Raw genomic sequence first — 19990 nt, forward strand, 5'->3', positions numbered from 1 at the left:
AAAAAAAAAAAAAAAAAAGCCTACCTCTTTTTTACCTCAATTGAGTATACAGCAGATTTCAGTGGTACCAAGGATATGGAAACGTATTTACCTCTCATGTGCTCTTTCTGCACAACCGTCTTGGATTTGCAATTTTGTCCTGTATTAGCAGAAACAGTCTGCCCAGTCTTAAAACTTGTACCATTTCCTGTTTCAATAGCACGGTCCCTCATGCAGGTGTTCTATTTTGAGAATGCAATAGATTTTACTATTCATTTCCACAGGAAGTGGCTAAACTCTTAATACAGTTGATATTCCCAGGCTCTGAACAGTCTTGTTTTCTAATCCATGCAAATTATATACAAGTTAGTATATAATACGTTCCTACAATTTGTTTTGGAGAATAAGGCATATTCGAAAATAATCCAACTTCTTATTCTTATGTATCTATGGGTCAGACTAAAAAAAATTATTTCCTAAGAAAACATGAAATGTAAAAATCACAGTGAAGTGTGTCTCTGTGACAATTGGCACAAATTGACTATTTACATCTCTATCCCTGAACACTTTGGCCAAGTGAACCAAATCCTTAAATTGAACACAGTTCCAAACAGGGAGTGCCCAACCCTTCATTAAGGCTGATAGAAAAGCACATCAAGGACATGTGAGGTTTTCCTTGTTTATGTAATGAAACAGACACCAATGTTTAGCTGCTGAATGTGTAAATATAGCCTGCATGACAGTGGGGAGCTAAGAAGCAAGGAAGCAATTTGGGAAATATCTCCTTCCCACATCACAAACATTCTCAGAACCATCAGAAGACCCCAAAGCTAGGTCCTACAATATGTGCATTTTATAAAGCAAACCCACCCTCTGGCTTCGGGCTGTGTGTGACCTGGTTTCTCTTTTTAATTTTATAACTAGGGTGGAAAGCTAACAGTGTAGTATGTCATGGTCAATATGTCAACCACAAAGTGGGTCCAACGTTGCAGAAAGATTCCAATAGTCATTTAGTACATTTCCCTTGTAACTTGAGAGAATGGTAGTTGAATCACTAGGGTCTGGAGTCCGTAGTGTCAGATCTCCAAACCTGAAGCTCTGAGTTCTGAGTCGATTTTAGTGTACATTTATGTACAATGGCAAGAGGAGTTTTTTCCTGGGGGTGGAAGACAGCTTTAGGGAGTGGATTCGAAGGAGGGGGTGCCACTTTTTATTAGCCATTATTTCAGTTTTAACAGTCATCAAACAAATCATCCCTAGTCATTTTGAAATGGAGAACATATAAGTCCTGCTGCTCAGTTGGGCTTAAATATTTCCACATTGTCACTAATGCTTCTAAAAATATTTTTTGTTAATTTGTGGAAGTGTAGTTGACAGCACATTTTTGTTTGATGAGCTACTACTACCATACTAGCTAATATAACAACCCAAAAGTGCTTAGGATTGGAGATTCCTCCTCCCTTCCCATCCCATGATGAATAGGACATCACTCAGATAAATATGAAAAGTGAAGACTATATTTGTATTTTTCTCTTTGTGGTCAAGTTCACTGACAGGAGGTCCATTCTCAGCCACCCGCACCCCACCAAATATTTAAGACATAGAATTACTTTGTTGAGTTGGTTCAGCTGAGATGGAAAATGCAGATCCCTGTATAAGCTGCATTCCAGCAGCAATGGTGTTTAGCTTAGGACTGAGCCAGGAATGGCATACTTTTTAAAAGGTAGATAAGAGGTGAGAGAGGATCATTTCCAGAAAGTGATAGTAGCTGGGGAAGCTGCATAGAGGCCCCAGGTTATAGCCTTTTCTTGGTTCAATCTGCTTTTTATGTTTTTATTAGAAGTGGTTAAGAACTAGGAATTGTTGGGGGTTGGGGAGGCAACAGAGAGGAATGAAGTGAAGACTGTGGGAGTTAGGGAGGGAACGACCTCAAGACCCAACGTGATGAGAATTCCAAAGGATGGGGAGGGGGTCAAAGTCTCCAGGGCTTCCAAGAGCAGAAAAATCTGCTAGACCAGCCTTGGAGGCAGCAGTGGGCGCCCATGGAATCTGTTCCATTACATTCATTTTACATGATTAGCAGCAAATCAGGCTAAAAGAATTAACAGAGCCTTCAAAACAGATGGTTCCTGGGTAACAGGATGTCCTCTTGTCTTGTTTACTCAAGAACAAACTGTGTCTTTGAAAACACTAAAGCCTTAACACAAGATACTCATTGGGTCTCGCCATCTTTGGGAAGAACAGTTGCTTTAAGTCAGTGTTTTTCAAACTGCAGTTGTGACCCATGAATGTTGTGAACCAAGTTAAATGATGTTTGACCAGTGTGTTTTAGTGGAATGTAACAGCAAAATCAAAGTGCCTCTCATCTAGTTTTGTGAAATTTTTGTTTCAGTGGTGTATATGTATAACAGTATGTATGTGCCAGGTTGTAATGGAAAATGTAGTTCTTATGGTGGAACAAGATCCAAAAAGTAGAAAACATTGCTTTATGCAACTTTAGAAGGGAAAGAAGGGATTGAGTGTGGTATATCAATATTGTAGTATGTAATTAGTAGAGTGAGCACACACTGTCCACCTTTTTCCTTAGACGATGCGTGTGCATCTGTGTGTGTGATTCCATATGCTGTGCTAGGCAGCAGCATACTTCCTCCTAAGGATGTCATAAGATCCAGAGGTTTATTTAAGGAAATACTGCTCAGAATGATAATTTAGAAAATCTGAGAAGCACATCTACGGCTCCACATCAGGGCTCTTAAGATGAAGAGATCCACCCTCTTGCCATTGACTTAAAATTGTAAGTAAGTCCTTAAATGGTTTTTGTTGTTGTTGTTTTCAGGTCATATCATATCTTTGCCTAAGCACCAGCCAGTCACCTCAACAATAGTAGCATAATTTTACATGGTTTATGTTAAGAAGAAAAAGTTTCACCTGAGTTATTTGTGGTGCCTGACTCCTCAGGAGGCAGATTTCCTGTATATGTATATTACCCTAACAGAAATGTAGGAGATCACCCATACTGCCTTCTGTTTCCAAACACATTGAAAAATGTTTCTACCTTCGCATTCCCTGTTAGCTTTTAAAGTCTGACATCTGGTAACAAGGTAAGTATAGAAAACTAAGCAGCCACACCTCAGGGATGCCAGGGAAGTCCTTTGATAGAAAGATGAGGCAACAGGATGCTCAGAAACTCAGAGACATTATCACCTGTTATTGGAACATTTATTAATATTTGTAAGGTGCAGACTATGATACACAAAAAGACAGTGATATGAAATGACAGGCGTCTTCATCAGAGGTCTGCTTTGCAGCCTGTGAGTTTAGTTGTCAGCAGTACACTCAAGGCTGAGGACTTGGAGACTTGGGTTCCGTTGCCTCTGACATAAAGCAAGGACCTTCAGTAACAGCTGATGCTCCAATCAGTTTTTTGTTCATACACACTGTTGGCCATAGGAATCTTTCTTATCATTCTTTCCAAGGAAACCAGTACCTACCTCTACCACCATCACATTGCAAACAACCAAAGGCACACATGTTCATGATGCTTTGTTCAGAGCTGGCCCGAAAATGAATTCACATGACGGGAGCTGGCTATGAGACTTACTTAAGACAGCAATGGGAATGCCCCCAGGTTAATGAACTAGAGCATGTTCAAAACAGAGCAGGGAACTACCAACCTCTTCCTTCTAGATCTGATAGGCTCTTTGGCTGATTTGAAAGCAGTCCCCCTGAAGCTGACACGGTTCTAAAGTTGAAAATGCTAAGTTTACTTTGCTGTGTCCTCTGACATTTTGATAGGGGTTTATTTTATGCTGGGGGTTGCTGATTCTTCCAAAATCTGGGTTTCTGGGATTTGCTGTTTATTCAGCAGGAACCTACAAAGTCTGTGTTTATTCTTGACTGAAAGAATTGAATCCACAGCATCTTTCATCATAAATATAATGCCCTAGGAGAAGATACAGCAGCAAACCAGACAGACAAGGTCCCCAGTATCCAGTACAGTGCCTAGCACAAAGTAGGCAACTTAATAGTCATTGAACAGATATATGAATGGTATCTGGGTTGAGGTGGTCGAGGTCACATTGGTGTTTTTACTACAATGCTTTGCATCTCTGAAATCACAGACTTCCATTTCACATGTTAGCAATGGCATTTAATTTTCCTTGGCCAATGTTATGCTTGAGTTTGATTCATACAATAAAAAGTATGGACCATTATAATTATCTTAGATTTCCTCTCTGGGTATCTTTTTCTGGTCAAATCTTCATACTAAAGAGATGTTAAGCCACACTGCTTTTTCTCTAACTTGCCTGCAAAGATTTACTAAAATAAAACAGATTGATCTTATCCAAGTAACAAAAACAAAAATGTTATGAAATCATTTTGCTGCCCAAATCTAAAATACTATTATTAACCATAGTGTCAACTTACTTAGGTCAATTCTTCAATTGCACTATGCTTTGAACAAATTGTCATTTTCCTTCCATTCTAAATATGACAGTTCAGTTATTAAGGAATTGTTTTTAGTTAACAATTACTTCAATTTCATATGAAACATGAGCTAACACTCTCATCAATTTTTATTCACAATTATCATTGCTCAAGAGTTCCTACTTTGAAAAGAAAATTTGTAATAGCACAGTGGAAAACAAAAATCTCATTTTATAGGTAAATGTAAGTATCAGATAATTGAGTAGCTTGTACATTGTATCCTATTACTATCATTCTCAGTGCCTGAATACTAATCAGTTTAACTGCTTTCAAGCTATATATTTTTAAATGTAATTAAAACATACAGTCTCACAGTAAATTTCAATGGCTTATTAAAGGCCTTTACGTGGCATCAGTATCATATGTTAGAGATGAATGGTGTTTCTAATTTGCTAGCCACTTGGGTCAAGTTTAAGAAGGAAGCGTATTTATACAAGTAATGGTAATACAAACGGTCTCTTGGGAAAGCTGTTGGTGAGGGTTTAACATTTTTGAAGTATGTTTTTGTGTATCTTTGAAAGGGGCATTTTATAGGCATTGGGCCAAAGCATCTTAAAATCATGTTCCTTAGTACAGGTATAACTACTGTCAGTGCTGCCTGACTGCTCAGGTAGACTCATGAGGTGTGCGTTTTTAAGGGTGAGTTGAGGTCAGGTGAGGTTCGGCGAGTTGAACCACCTTCAGCTGAATAACGCTCTTTAGGACCAGGACTCTGCTCCTTTACGTATGGCGGGTAAGGCAGCAGTATCGTCAGCACCTGCACCCGGGGGCTGGATGGAACTGCAGAAACTCTGCCCCCAACCCACTGAATCAGAATCTCCCTTCAAACCAGGTCCCCAGATGATCTGCAAGCACTCCGGTGTTGGAGAAGCACTGGGCTAGGACCCCAAAGCCTCTGCTTACCAGGGGCCAAGCACAATGTGTGGCATTACTTTCTCTTTCCTTCTCCTTCTGAAATCATCCTCTTTTTATGATATCCCCTCAGACAGTTTCCCTTTCTTTCTCGTCACTCCCACACTCAGTCCCCAGATCCACATGAATTTCCCAGCTCTGATGTCCTTGCTTGTTACCAAGAAACCACTTCTAGTGCTCTCCACCTGAGCTCTCTGCTGCTGAGTAACCCTGGGAAGGTCAAAGCATGCTAATGACTCCCAAGGATTTATTCTGCCTTCCTGCCACTGGGCCTCCCTTTCTTCATGTATTCTGCATGGAGATGTTATCCTTCTAAGTTATCCAATCCAAAAATCCAATCTCTCTTTTCCATTTTAAATCCCTCTGTTCTGAAGGGGGGATTTCTTTGTCCCTGTTTCTGGTCATGGAATGCTGCCTTCCTAACCTGGCATGAAGCTTCTTTGCTAATATTTGCAGGGCATAGAAAGGACAAAGGGAGCCATGCCAGATGTTTGGAGGAATCACAGACAGGGTTTACTCAGTAGAGGGAAATAGTGTGCAGTTACTAATGACTCAGCAGACCCCTTAACACACTTCATTTGGCCCCGCCTTTGCACTGAGGGACTCAGCCTGCAAGAGGCAATGGGAGATCCAAACCCAGACCCAGACTGGCCAGCCAGTTGACCCCTAGAAGCAATTTGGTCCCTCTGTTCTAAACTGCGCAGGGGTAAAGGGCTCTGCAAAGAAGTGAACTGGGCATTTAGAAGCAAGTTGCTTACAAATTCAGGCTCTGTGGGCTAGGGGTTAGCGCAGCCAATGGTCAAGGGAACATTTTTGGTTCAACCAGGTGAGGACCCCTCGCAGCTTCTCTGGAGTGGTCAACACCCAGAACAGATCTCTTTAATCAGAAGAGACTGGCAGGGGAAGAAACAAGATTGCTTTCTGGCCATAGTGAGTCCGAGGACCACGTTTGCAGCTTCCATTCTTCTTGAGGCCAACAAACCAATTCTTCTCTGCGTGCTTCTTGGATATGTAGGTGTTGTAATGGTTCTCCTCCAGCCTTTCCAGGAACAAACATTCCTCATTTGGTGTCTGCTAAAAAGATAAAACCAAAAGAGAGTAGGACAATTAGTGAGTGGTTTCACATGGGAGTCCCCATTTACTAGCTGTGTGACATTGGGCAAAATACTAAAGCTCTCCCTGCCTCAGTCTCCTCTTCAGGAAAATTGGGGTCATGGTGGAACTTATTTCACAGGGTAGTCTTAAGGACTTAGAACAGCACCTGGCACTAAAGAGCCTTCAGTATGCATTTGCTATTATTGTAAACTCCCTTTCCATTTAAAATCCATTTTAAAGTAATAAAGATGCGACTGATAAGAGCACTTCTAAGAGTCCTCAGGACTCTAGAATCTCCCATGGGGACATCCTGCTTGCCTATAAGTACCTTGAGGGCAGGGCTGGATCTTTCATCTCTGTAGTGGCCTGGCACACAGGCATGACCATGGAAAAACATTCAAAATAAGTAAAAACCAGACTGTGATGTAGTGGGTTTGTTGTTGTTGTTGTTGTTGTTTTAACTTGAAGACTAGACTTAAAGAATAAATACAAAGCTGCTAAAATGCCTTTTTATCCTGGTGATTTTCACTAGCAATGTCAGGATTTTGCCTGTGTATTGTTATGAAGATATGCTTGTGCAAAATTTATCCTAAGCATGAAATATATCCTAGAATGTAAATTTTTTTTAAATGAAAATAGCTTTATTTTTTGCTACTTATAAGAAGAATCTTATAAATAGATGCTACTTGTGGCCAGGCACAGTGGCTCATGCCTGTAATCACACTTCTTTGGGAGGCTGAGGCAGGAGGATTGCTTGAGCCCAGGAATTTGAGGCCAGTCTGGGCAACATAGCAAGACCCACTCTCTACAAAAAAAAATTTTTTTTTTTAAATTAGCTAGATGCCATGGTGTGTGCCTGTCCTCCTAGCTACTTAGGAGGCTGAGGTAGGAGGATTGCTCGACCCCAGGAGTTTGAGGCTGTACTGAGCTATGATTGTACCATTGCACTCTAGTCTGGGTGACACAGCGAGACCCTGTCTCTAAAGGGTAATAAAAATGCTACTTACAAGAAGAATTGTACTTTTAAAAACATACCTTTACTTTGTAAAAAAAAAACTATCCCAAAACCCACCACCCAGATATAGGCAACTGTTAATCGCTGATGAGCATCCTCCCCTACATCTCTTTATGTACATACAGACTAGATAAGGCTATATGGATATATACTTATGATATCATCAAAATGTCATGTTTTATTTGATGTTTTAAAAATGAACAACAAATCTATGAAAACATTCAATATTCCTAATGAGAAAAATGCAAATTAAAAATTATGTATCATATGTTAGCTATCCTATGTGCAAAGATTAAAAAAAACATTTGCACAAAGATAAAAAAAATTTGCAAGACTTAGAATGTGGGAACTAGGCACTGCCACGTACAGTTGGCGAGAAAAATTAGTGGCAACTTTCTGAAGACAGTTTAGCAATATGTATCAAAATTTACAAGATGTATTACCTTTGACTCAGCACTTTCACTTCTAGGAATCTAACTCTAGGAGATGGCTGAGTAAGTGTACAGTTGTATTTTTGAGGATGGTCTCTGAACCAATGGTTTCAGGGGCAAGCGATTAGGAGTAACCTATATGTCCATGGAAAGGTGATTGGTTAAGTGGATAAAAGAATATCCGTACAGTAGAATCTAGTGCAGCTGTACATTTATTAAGTTGAAAATCAGCCACAACATATTAAAGAGTGCAGTTACTTGAAAAAAACCCAGCAACCACTATTTTGCTTACTTGTAGTTAATCTGTTGGTGGAGGGGCAACTCAGTTTTTGAACTTTCTATTCGTCAAGATCTTAGAATATATTTATTGCATTTGGGTCTAAAACAGGTATATTGAAACACTTAGGCTGGGAACTGAGACATCTGACTTTGCTTTGCCTTTTTCTTTTTCTTTTTCTTTTTTTTTTTTTTTTGAGACAGAGTCTCGCTCTGTCGCCCAGGCTGGAGTGCAGTGGCCGGATCTCAGCTCACTGCAAGCTCCGCCTCCCGGGTTTACGCCATTCTCCTGCCTCAGCCTCCCCAGTAGCTGGGACTACAGGCGCCCGCCACCTTGCCAGGCTAGTTTTTTTTTGTATTTTTTAGTAGAGACTGGGTTTCACCGTGTTAGCCAGGATGGTCTCAATCTCCTGACCTCGTGATCTACTCATCTCGGCCTCCCAAAGTGCTGGGATTACAGGCTTGAGCCACCGCGCCCGGCCTGCTTTGCCTTTTTCAAGTCGTGTGACCCCTGCAGTTTCTCTTCACCCACTGTGGTTGGTGATTTCCAATCACTGTCTGGTGGTTTCCAATCATGTTGTTCATTGTTCTCTATGTTTGTTTCTTTAGATTATAAACCCTAGTGAGGAAGGAGATGGAATCTTGTTGGTCTTCTCTCCACCCCCAGACACAGAGCCTTGCAAATAATAGGTGCTCACCAGCTAAGTAATGCGTTTAATTTGATTCTTGAGATAATACAAAGCAGTCAGGAAAGTCAGCCTTTCTTAGTAAGGAATTGTGTAACAGGAAGTATCCTGCTTCTTATTCATTCATAATCTAGTGAAATGACAACAGGGTGAGACACTTTAGATCATTTTGGAACAAGATGAGATATAAATATATTTTATTGGATGACTCTGCTGCCTCTAGAGGAACTTGGTCCAGACATTCGTGTTTGATGCACATTGTTGGGGGTAGAAGGAAGTAGACAGCTTGGACCAATGTGGGTTGCCCACTCCCTTGTAGAGAGGACTCACCCCTGACACCTCATAGTGGGCATCAGGCCTGCGTTCTGTGACGAAGGTGAGGATGGCCATATTCCCCACCTGATGTCTCTATTACATTGGAGCAGTTGACACACACAAAATAGCTGAGTCACAGGCTGAGTCAGCAGGCCAGATCAGCGGTGCTCCGTCCCTCCACCAGGATTTGTCAGCACTCGTTATGCACTTGGTTACAATGCCGAAGACATGTGGGTTAACTATTGATTCATGCCTATTGTTTAAATTGTCTTCTTTTTTATATTTAGCATGTTTCCCCTCCCACCCCAAGTTACATAGGTGACATATACTTACTGTAAAAAAAATTTGGAAAATACAGGAAGTTATTCACATATTATAAAATCACCCATTCTCCACCCCCAATATTTTGATATATAGCCTTTCAAACTTTAAAAAATATATATATCCTTTGCACACACACAAGTTTGAATCAGGATGGATTAGTGCCTAAATTTTGTGAAGAGCATGAAGCAGAGCTTTGAGATATCTTAGAACTTCTCTTTATCAATGGGGAAAATGCACACATTCTTAGCTGTCATATACTAAGATCATATTTCAGGTGAATTGCAGTGGTGGCCACGGTTATGGTGGGAGAAGGGGGTGCCTGGAGCGTATCGGAAGTTAGATCCTGGGAGTTCTCCCTCAATATTTTTCTATAAGTGAAAGCAGGTTACAGTAAACATCAAAATTGATTTAAAGGGGGAAAAGCCATAAAACTGTGGCATAACCTAAGATACAGTGAGGGTGAGGGGCTTCTACGCTGACTTGTCTTACAGCCACCACTGGTCTGTGACGTGCCAGCCACTCTGATGGGCGCGTTCTGTGTGTTGCGCCACTGAACTCATGTACGCTCTGTGTGAGGCGGTTATGATCCATGACCGTCCTCATTTTGGACAAGGCTCAGAGTGGGTAAGTGACTTGCCAGAGTGGCAGAGGCATGAGATTCAATCATGAGTCTGAGACTGAACGATTGGCTGATGGATTGATTTTGCTACCACCTGGAAGAACTACCTTAAACCCCTACTCCCAAACCCCTTAAAGCCGTCCCAGGTGATCTGTACTGAGCACATAGCGTTTTAGACGTTGCCTATTACCCTGATGATTTCATCTCCTGATCCCTAGTGGGCACTGAGAGGAAACGAAACTGTGTTCACATCTGGACCCTTGGCTGAGATGACAACTTCAAGAGAGGGTTTCCTGTGCCCTCTGTCACTTGGCAATTTGATATAAGGTAAAGCTCCAGACTAAAATTCCCCCTACTGGCTGTCTTTTTGAAGACATCTTCATACAAGGGAGGAAAGGGGTATGGATTGGGCTAAGAATTACAGCCAAGCCTTAGTTTATCAATTGTTAGGATACAGAGGAGGGATCATTAAAATCTAGAAATAACTTCAAAACCTTCAGTCATTGGTTTAAGCTGTCTCTCCAGTTAACTCCGGTCACAGAGATACCAACAGGGGCAAAATCACATTGCCTCTATTTCTATTCCTTTCCCATAAAGACCTATCTATACACGGTCAAACCTGTATAAAGCATTAGCTATGATAGGGAGAGGGCAGGGAACATGGAGGATTTTAGCTACTGAAGAAACAATTAGACTACGCCTCTCCATGCGGTTCATTCATCCTCACATCCTTTCAGTACCTAACATGGCACTTAGACACAGGAGACATTTGATAAATATTGAATTAGTTATTAAGCTTTCTATCCTTTTAGGTGATCCTTTCAGAATAAAAGGGGCTATTTTCAAAGTTTTATGCATGACACATAAACTACAAAAGCCCAAGCTCCGCCATTTGTGAAAAAAGCAATAAGAGACACCCCTATAGCACATAGTACCTAGGTACTCAAGAAACATTTTTGGGCTGTGTGTGGTGGCCTATAATCCCAGCACTTTGGAAGGCCGAGGCCACTCGAGCCCAGGAGTTCGAGACCAGCCTCAGCAACATAGCAAGACCTTGTCTCTACAACAAATAAAAATGTTAGCCGGGCATGGTGGTATTCATATGTAGTCCCAGCTACTCGGGGGGCTGAGGTGGGAGGATCGCTTGAGCCCAGGAGTTCGAGGCTTCAGTGAGCCATGATTGCACCACTGCACTCCAGCTTGGGCGACAGAGCCAGACCCTGTCTCGAAGAAAAAAAAAGAAAGAAAACATTTTTGGAATGAATGAATGAATGAATGAATGAATGGAATGGGATTAGATATTCTAAAATGAGTGACTGAAGAGTTACCAAAACATCAATCAATCTTTCCTCTGTGTTTATATGATAATACATTTCAGTGTTTTAAGAGAATACCACAAGAAACTCTTTTATGTTTGTGTCTAAAATAAAGCAGGGTGAGGGTGGGAATCCTTCTGGAAAAAATAACAAACAGAGACTAATTGTTGCTTTATAGTTTGCCTCACTCCATGTAACAAGATTTCTGGAAACCTCAAACCTTGGCCACGTCTGGAAGCATGTCAGCTTCATACTTACTGAGCCGTATAAAAGCCCGTCGGTGTCCATGGCCAAGTACTGGCCAGTCTCGGTACTCTTTATATACACCTCCCCCACGCTTTCCGCACTGAGCTGCAGCTGAACTGGAATAAAAATAACACGAGCAAAAGTAAATAAACACTACGCTTTTGCCGATAGGACCCGGCAGCCAGGACAGTTGGCCATGGAAAATTCTGCTCATTCATTTTGCAGAGCCCTCAGGGATGAGCCTCAGATTAATCAAAACATAGAAATACAGTCCCTTTTTCTTTGCCTTCCAAATAAAGTTGTCCATTGGGAATTACGTCCTTGGGAAAGGAAGGAGAGACACCGGCCGGCTCACCTACCTGTCCACCCTGTTGGTTACAAAATGACCCTGAGTGCACCTTCACGGTGCCTCGCTCCTTTCTTTCTGTCACCTGTAGGAAAATAATCACAGGAGGAAATGGTATTCACTCCCCCAGGCTCCCTCATCCCTGCAGTCTTGGGTGCCATAGACTGGGATCTGGCCACCCTGTGTGTGTTCTGCTTTTGTTATCAACCTGCACAGGGGTGCCTTTTTTTTTTTTTTTTTTGAGACAGAGTCTCGCTCTGCCACCCAGGCTGGAGTGCAGTGGCCGGATCTCGGCTCACTGCAAGCTCCGCCTCCGGGGTTTACGCCATTCTCCTGCCTCAGCCTCCCCGGTAGCTGGGACTACAGGCGCCCGCCACCTCGCCTGGCTAGTTTTTTTTTTTTTTTTTTTGTATTTTTTAGTAGAGACGGGGTTTCACTGTGTTAGACAGGATGGTCTCGATCTCCTGACCTCGTGATCCACCCGTCTCGGCCTCCCAAAGTGCTGGGATTACAGGCTTGAGCCACCGTGCCCGGCCAGGGGTGCCTTTTAATTGTCTGGGCCTTCTAGTTGTGGGAGAGACTTCTATCCACAGATGGTTATTTTATAAAATCTGAGATTGCTACTTTCCCTGAGACAGAAGAGGTTCCCAGGGAGTTAGGACTGGTTGCCACATATGAAACTAAAGGAACTCCCTCGCAATGAAGGTTCCGTCAATCCCTCAGCCTCTATGGCAACCCACCTGGGGTACAGGCAGAGGGGTGATCGCCAGCTCCTGATGTGGGGAGAATGAAGCTGTTACCTGGAAATGCAGTGATGAGAACAGTGGTTCTCAACTGGGGATGATTTTGCTCCAAAGGGGACATTTGGCAATCTCTGAAGACAGTTTCTGTTGTCACAGCTAGGGGGGTGGGTGCTACTGGCATCTGGTGGGTAGAGGCTGGAGATGCTGCTAACATCCTACAATGCACAGGGCAGCCCCCACAGCAAAGAATTTTCCAGCCCAGAGAATCAGCAGCACCCAGGTTGAGAAACCTGGAGATGGAGGGAAAGGACTGTGAGTTACAGAGTCACACTCTCCTCATTCACACTGATTGACACTCCCAAGGTGCTGGACACTTAATTGGAATCCAGTATTCATTTGATAATTATTAACTTGTTTATTCACCCTCGGGTGCCCTCTTGAGAGAGGTGCTTTGATAGTTCACATTTGGGAATTGGAATTAATTCTAGACTCTTCGGGATAATTTATTTGTTCACTAGACCATCAGAACCATCATTACGAGTAGGAGTGAAATCTAGACCAGGCACCAGTGGCTGCCCAGTAGTTCCCTAGGAGGATGAGGGGGCATCTCTGAGGTCCAGCTTGGCAGAGGCCGAGGGGCAGGAGAGGCTGGAACACACAGGGCTTTGGTTGGTAGATCTAGACCCCTCATTGCCTTTTCTTTGTTTTTTTTTTTTTTTTTCTTTTGAGATGGAATGTTGTTCTGTCACCCAGGCTGAAGTGCAGTGGCGCGATCTTGGCTCACTGCAACCTCTGCCTCCCAAGTTCAAGCAATTCTCCTGCCTCAGCCTCCTGAGTAGCTGGGATTACAGGCATGCACCACCACACCTGGCTAAATTTTTTTGTATTTTTAGTAGAGACGGGGCAGGGGTTTCGCCATGTTGGTCAGGCTGGTCTCGAATTCCTGACCTTGTGCTCCGCCCGCCTCAGCCTCCCAAAGTGCTGGGATTACAGGCGTGAGCCACTGCATCCAGGCCTGTTTTCATTTTTAATTTAGTTTCTTTGAATAGGAAATATACTTCCATGTTTCCAAATAGCAGAGGAGATAGTGAAAAGCTCCCCTCTGGAGTGCACATCTCCTGGGGGATACAGAAACAAGGAAACCCCTCCTAGACACCTTGTGTGTGTATCCTTTCTAGAGAGCTTGTATGCGTATATTGCAAAAGACATACTACCTCATACTAATGGTAATGTACTGAGCACACAGTTCTGCCCTTGCTTTTTTTTGTTTCTTAACTAATTGGAGATCTTTCTACATCAGTACAGAAAGAGTGAACTTCTTTCTTCTTGCCAATTGAATTGTGTTCCATTATGTAGCTATACGATAATTGTTTAACCACTTCTCTGTTAATATGCCTGTATTTTCTTATTTCTCTTTGCTTTCCTTATCTCCTGATTCACCCCCATGATGATACATAGTTTTATCACCCTTACCTAAGATGCAATTCTCCCTTCCTTAGAAGTCTTTGCTATAGAGACTCAGGACTTCCTCTAGCTTCCTGTGGCAAGTGGAGTTTATTTAATTCACAGGAAGGAACTGGAAGCCACTGATGCACTTTCTCACAGGTCCTCCTAGGAATAGCTAGCTCTGAGAGTGTAGCCATGAGGGAACAGGCCAGTGGGCCTCCACTGTAAGGTGGGCTCTGCTCTCTCGAGCCTTCAGTCACACCACTTGCTCGCTCTGTCTTTCTGCTCCTATTAAACTTCAAACTTTCCCTGTTTTCCTGGGATCTTTGCACATGCAATGCTCTCTCTCTGGGACCTTCTTCCTCTGGATATTCACAACGTCCTTCTCCTCCAGGCCTCAGCCTAAATGTCCTAAAAGAGGCCCTCCCCAGTAACCTGTGACACTCTGTGCACAAGGTCCTTTCATCCCCACCCCATTCTCCCTGCCAATGCCACCCTCCCCCACATTCTTCTCCTCCTCTGCCGCTTGTTTCTTTCATGGCACTTAGTACAACATGCAATGATCTTATTATCTAGGGAGCTGCTGATCTATTTCTGCCTCCTCAGGAAAGTGTACACTCTGAGAAGAAGGGCAGAGATCTTGTCCTGTTCCCTCTGGGGTCCTCAGCACCTCCTACAGTGCCCTGCACACAGTGGGCAGTCTACATTACTTGGTGAATGAATGATGTTGGGCTAATATTGGCAGAGATGATTCTGCTGGCCCATCATCAATCAGCTGTGCACTTTGAGTTATGTTTCCAATAATGCTCTGAGGGGTGAAGTAAGATGGGACCGCATGGAGAGTTCTAAGGCTCAAGGCTGGGCTCTGAGCTGAGTGACCTTGGCTAGGCTGTGTAGCCTCTTAGACACAGTCTCTTTTTCAGTGAAATGAGGGGTATTTGCGCTCAGTCTCCATAAAGTTATTTCTCAGTCTAACAGTCTATGGAGCAAGTAGATACATGGAATGCCAATAGAATATTCTTTGGCAATAAAAAGGAACAGAGTTCTGAGGCCTGCCACAACACGGATGAGTCTGGAAACAGTGCTGAGTGGGAAGCAGGCATCACAAAGGACCATGTGTTTTATGTTTCCATTTAAATGAAATGTCCAGAATAAGCAAATGCATAAAGACAGCAAGTAGATTCAGGGTATCCAGGGCCAGGGTGGGTGGAGATGGGGGAATTATGGTTAAAAGGCATGGGGCTTCTTTTTGAAAATATTCTAAAATGGATTGTGGTGTTGGTTGCACAACTCTGTTAAGTTGTAAGAAAACCCACTGCATTGTACAACTTAAATAGGTGAATTGTATGGTATGTGTGTTATATCTCAATAAAGCTGTTTTTTTTTTTTTTAAAAAAAAAATGGTTATTAGACTTCATGGTTTTCAGAGAACCTTCACATATACTTTTCTGTCAACTTCTCAGCATAATCCTGTATGTTTAAGAGAGACCAAAGGAAAGGGCTAACCTTTTACTGATCACCTACAATGTGCCAGGCATCATGCTAGTTTCTATCTTGATATAAACAGTATAAAATTAAGGAGTGTGGGCTCCAAAACACAACTGCATCAACTCAAGTTCTACTTGGCTGCCTATCAGCTGTGTGATCATCCGGCAAACTATTTGCCTCTGTTCCTTATCTATAATGGTAGTTGTTGTAAGGGCTAATGCATGGAAAGTGGCCAGTACTCATCAGACTATTTCCTCTGTGCTTTTGTGACCTTTTCTGCTCCTCGAAGTGTTCCCTGGAGGAAGGTGGTGCTTGCTCTGTCCTTTAGGTGAAGAGCTGGAGTTTGGTGAGAGTGTGTTTTATGCAAGGTTATACTTCTAAGAAGGGGAAAAATCATGACCAAACCCTAGGTTGAGTACTCTAAGTATCCTACATTTTTCCTCTCTTTCACATAACCTCTTGGGCTCCAATTATGGGAATGGATTGATCCAAATTCAGCCATACTCTCCTGCTCGGACCCTCTTGTGTTCAAGATCACACATGGACAAGATGGCGGGTGGCCATCCAGGATCCCATTCGTAGCCACAGAATGAGGTGAGGTTAGCTGCCTGGGACTCTTTTCAACCTATCACCCATATATGTAGATATTTAGTCAAACACATTATAGGTGCTACAGAAACCCCAAAGGGGAGGTCTTTTAAGGTAATCAAGGAAGTTTTTCTTTGTTTATTTTTCTAAGATGGAGTTTCACTCTGTTCCCCAGGCTGGAGTGCTGTGGCGCGATCTCGGCTCACTACAACCTCCCAGGTTCAAGTGATTCTCCTGTCTCAGCCTCCCAGGTAGCTGGGATTACAGGCACGCACCATCATGCCCGGCTAGTGTTTTTTTTTTTTTTCTTTTTTTTGTATTTTTAGTAGAGACGGGGTTTCACCATGTTGGCCAGGATGGTCTCAAACTCCTGACCACAGTTATCCACCCCCCTTCGGCCTCCCAAAATGTTGGGATTATAGGCACGAGCCACCGTGCCTGGCCAATCAAGGAAGATTTTTTAAAAGCTTTTCATTTCCTATGCTTTTCTGTTTTGCTGCCTTCAATAGCACCCGCTTGTCTGGCCATGGGGCTGAACAGGCTTGGCTTTGCCGTCTGTGGAGTTCCATCATGGCCATGAAGAGGCCTCCTAGAGGTAAACAAGAGCCAGAGGCCTGCTTAGCACATGACTTCAGCCCTCAGCCACGAGTCCCGACACCAGGGTTGTTGTGCCGGTGAGAGTTCGTCTCAAGAGTTTCCTCTGTAAATATTATTTCTCCAGGATGTCCAAGTTTCATAGCTCATTTTCACTAGATTTCTTTCTGGCTAAGTTTCCTAAACATATATCCTTCTGCAAGTAGGGCTGGCAGGAAGGAGCAACATCCAGGCTGAGCAGCTCGTGTAGCTGGCTAGGTGTCCAGCTCTCTAGTGTGACTTCATTCCAGTTTTCCAGACCTACATCCTCTTGCAGCTGCTGCTGAGGACGGGCAAGGAAGGAGAGAGCATGAGAAAGGGGGGCCTTGGGAAGAGAGGGAGGGGCTGGCCACACAGCAGCAGCTCCTTCCTCAGGTAGCAGCTCAGGGTCGGGGGACGGAGAACCGTTCAGTCAACATGTATTCATCTACTAGGTGCTGGGACTTACGTTCAGTGCCAGGCATGGTCCCTGCACTCGGGGCTTCCGCATGATTAGGGATACAGACAAATGAACTCTGAGTGATACAGCAACGCAATAACAAAAGCTCCACTTGTTTTTGAGCTAAAAGCAAACAAAAGCACAAAAACTGCAACATTCTTCCTCTCTTTCTCTCTCTCTCTCTCTGTGTGTGTGTGGTTTTTTTTTTTTTTAAATTCCCTTTCAAAGAAAGGCAGAATATAACATACAGTGAAAAAAAAAAATTACAGTGGGAGAATACAGTAAATCCTTGATGAAAATTGTATTAAAAAACACAATACATTTGGGAGGCTGAGGCAGGTAGATCACAAGGTCAGAAGATCAAGACCAGCCTGGCCAACACGGTGAAACCCCGTCTCTACTAAAAATACAAAAAAATTTAGCCAGGCGTGGTGGTGGGTTCCTGTAATCCCAGCTACTCGGGAGGCTGAGGCAAGAGAATTGCTTGAACCCGGGAGGTGGAGGTTGCAGTGAGCCAAGATCGCGCCACTGCACTCCAGCCTGGCGACGGAGTGAGATTCCGTCTCAAGAAAAGAAAAAAAAGAACACAATACAACGTATGTAGCTCATGAATATATCTGTACTAAAATATAAAACTGTGCACCAGATACTGACCAAATTCATACAAGTAGCTGCTTTGGGAAGGATAAGAGGAACTAAGACTGGGAGAGGAATTGAGGAAATGTTTCCTTCATCCTAACTCTATTTCTTTATAAACAGTTCTGAGGTAAGAACAGCCAGCTGCTGACACCAGAGGACTCTGGGTGATGGGATTCCTGATGTTTAGTCTATATCTAGTGCATAGTTTTCTATTTTACTACATATACATGAACTATGTATATTGTTTTGTGTATTTTACAAAATTTTCATCAGGGATTTGCTAATGATCTCCCCTAATTCTCCTTCATACCTTTTAGAATGGTAGCTGATGTGTTAAAGCTCCGTTCATAGTCAATGGGACACTCAGAGCTGGCCAAGACTCCCGCTTTTTGTTCCTGGTGACCCCTGAGATGTTTTATGACCCAGCTTAGGCATGAGTCCATGTTGCATCTAGACCTGAGCATAAGCACTCATAAAAGCTGGGTCTTCCTGGGGGCAGACTGGGACCCAGGAGAACTGGGGAGGCAGGAGGGTACATGAGGCCCCTCTAAAGCTCTAACTTCTCTGTCCACTCCCTTTTTCAATACACCCCGACCAGGTTAGCGCCCAGAGCAAATCAGGAGGAGCAAGCATCTCTTCTTTATCCCATCCAGGGATCTAGGACTTGCTATCTATGAATAGGAAAGTCTTTGTCTCTCAAGCATCTCAGGGATGAAGGGGCAAGGACTTTTTGAAAAACAAGACATGTCCATGGTCCTCAGGGTACTTCGTTTTCCCCTCTGAAATGGGGACATTAACGATGAATTTAGCTGAAGAGATGGAAAGCAACTTTTAAAAAGGTACTCTAATGATAGAAATTTCTTGGAGAAATTCAAACTTAGATAAAGCATTGTAAAAATGTACGGGCAGAGGGCTAGAAGTGTTTGCTCGGTGGATTTGTGACTGTATGTGCCCCCAGTAGAATCCAGAGTCCTGTTCCTTTACTAGGAATGAGTTAAGAAGTGTTGGTTTGGGGACGGCCTATTTGTCAGAACTATATGTCAATTAAACTGAAATGTGCAGACTCACCTTCGTGGGTCATGGTCTTCCTTGTCCCATGCTCATTATTTAAACTGGTTCACGAGTCCCTGCATACCTGGGAAACCTACATAAAGGGGAGCCCAGAGCTTTTGCATGCTGTGCTAGCCCCCAACTAGGTGTTCACACCTTTTGTCTGAGGAACTAAGTTCGTAGCTTTGGTTTTCTCCTCTGCTTCCCAAAGCCTTCCATTAGGTCTTAGCAGTAGTTTGTTCACATAAGAACAGCAATCCCTTACTTTCCAAAGGTAGAAAGAAGGAAAAAGGGTTATGAGCCTGCCAGTGCCAAGAGAAGTCAACTTTGAGGTATTGCACCCTGTTTCTGAGCCCCAAGCTATCCTAGCATCTGCCTGTCCCATCCCAGGAAAATGTAAAGATAAGACCACAACTGGTGCATTCAATGAGGAAAATGCCTGGAAAGAGAGGTTCTGCTTCTGTAGCATGTCTGTCCGTGGCCTCTAAGCCTGCTTTCCGCCTCTGCTCTCCAAAGAGAGGCCAAGAGAGATTATGTGCCTGGTTTATTCTGGGTTGGAGACTTCCCGTCCTTTGCCGTGTTTACCCAAAGTGAGGTCAGCCTCATTCAGAACTTGGTGAGGTTGTTTTATGTCAGTGGCATTTATAATTAAAATGTAGCCACAAGCCGGGATTGGTAAAACATTAGAGAAAGACAGAGAAGGGGAAAAATCGAATTTGGGGGAAAATAATTCCAGTATTTAAAAAAATACACCCACACACACCCCCACACACATATGTATACACACACATCTATATATAAATATATATACACACACACATGTAAATACATATATGGAAAAAACCCTTATCTTAAAAGTTGTCTGCTTCTTTAAGATCTAAAAAAGGTGCCTGGAAAATTTTGATACAGTCCAGAG

The 19990-nt window shown here is 43.0% G+C and overlaps 1 protein-coding gene across 15 annotated transcripts in view; it reads right to left on the reverse strand.

Annotated features, from left to right (window-relative positions):
• Positions 1 to 3167: 3167 nt before the first annotated feature.
• Positions 3168 to 19990, reverse strand: part of FGF1 (fibroblast growth factor 1) — a 110315-nt gene continuing 93492 nt past the window's right edge. For 9 of the 15 annotated variants that reach the window (XM_021939181.2, XM_031666052.1, XM_021939184.2 and 6 more), the window contains 2 exons: positions 11715 to 11818; positions 3168 to 6453 (listed from right to left, as the gene is read on the reverse strand). In XM_021939181.2, coding sequence (XP_021794873.1) covers positions 6259 to 6453; positions 11715 to 11818 — 299 coding nt within the window. In that variant the 3' untranslated portion in view covers positions 3168 to 6258. The remainder of the gene's footprint in view (positions 6454 to 11714; positions 11819 to 19990) is intronic. The other 6 variants (XM_021939187.2, XM_021939188.2, XM_021939189.2 and 3 more) reach the window with 3 other exon arrangements.

This window comes from Papio anubis, chromosome 5 (genome assembly GCF_008728515.1).
Source record: "Papio anubis isolate 15944 chromosome 5, Panubis1.0, whole genome shotgun sequence".
NCBI lineage: Eukaryota > Metazoa > Chordata > Mammalia > Primates > Cercopithecidae > Papio > Papio anubis.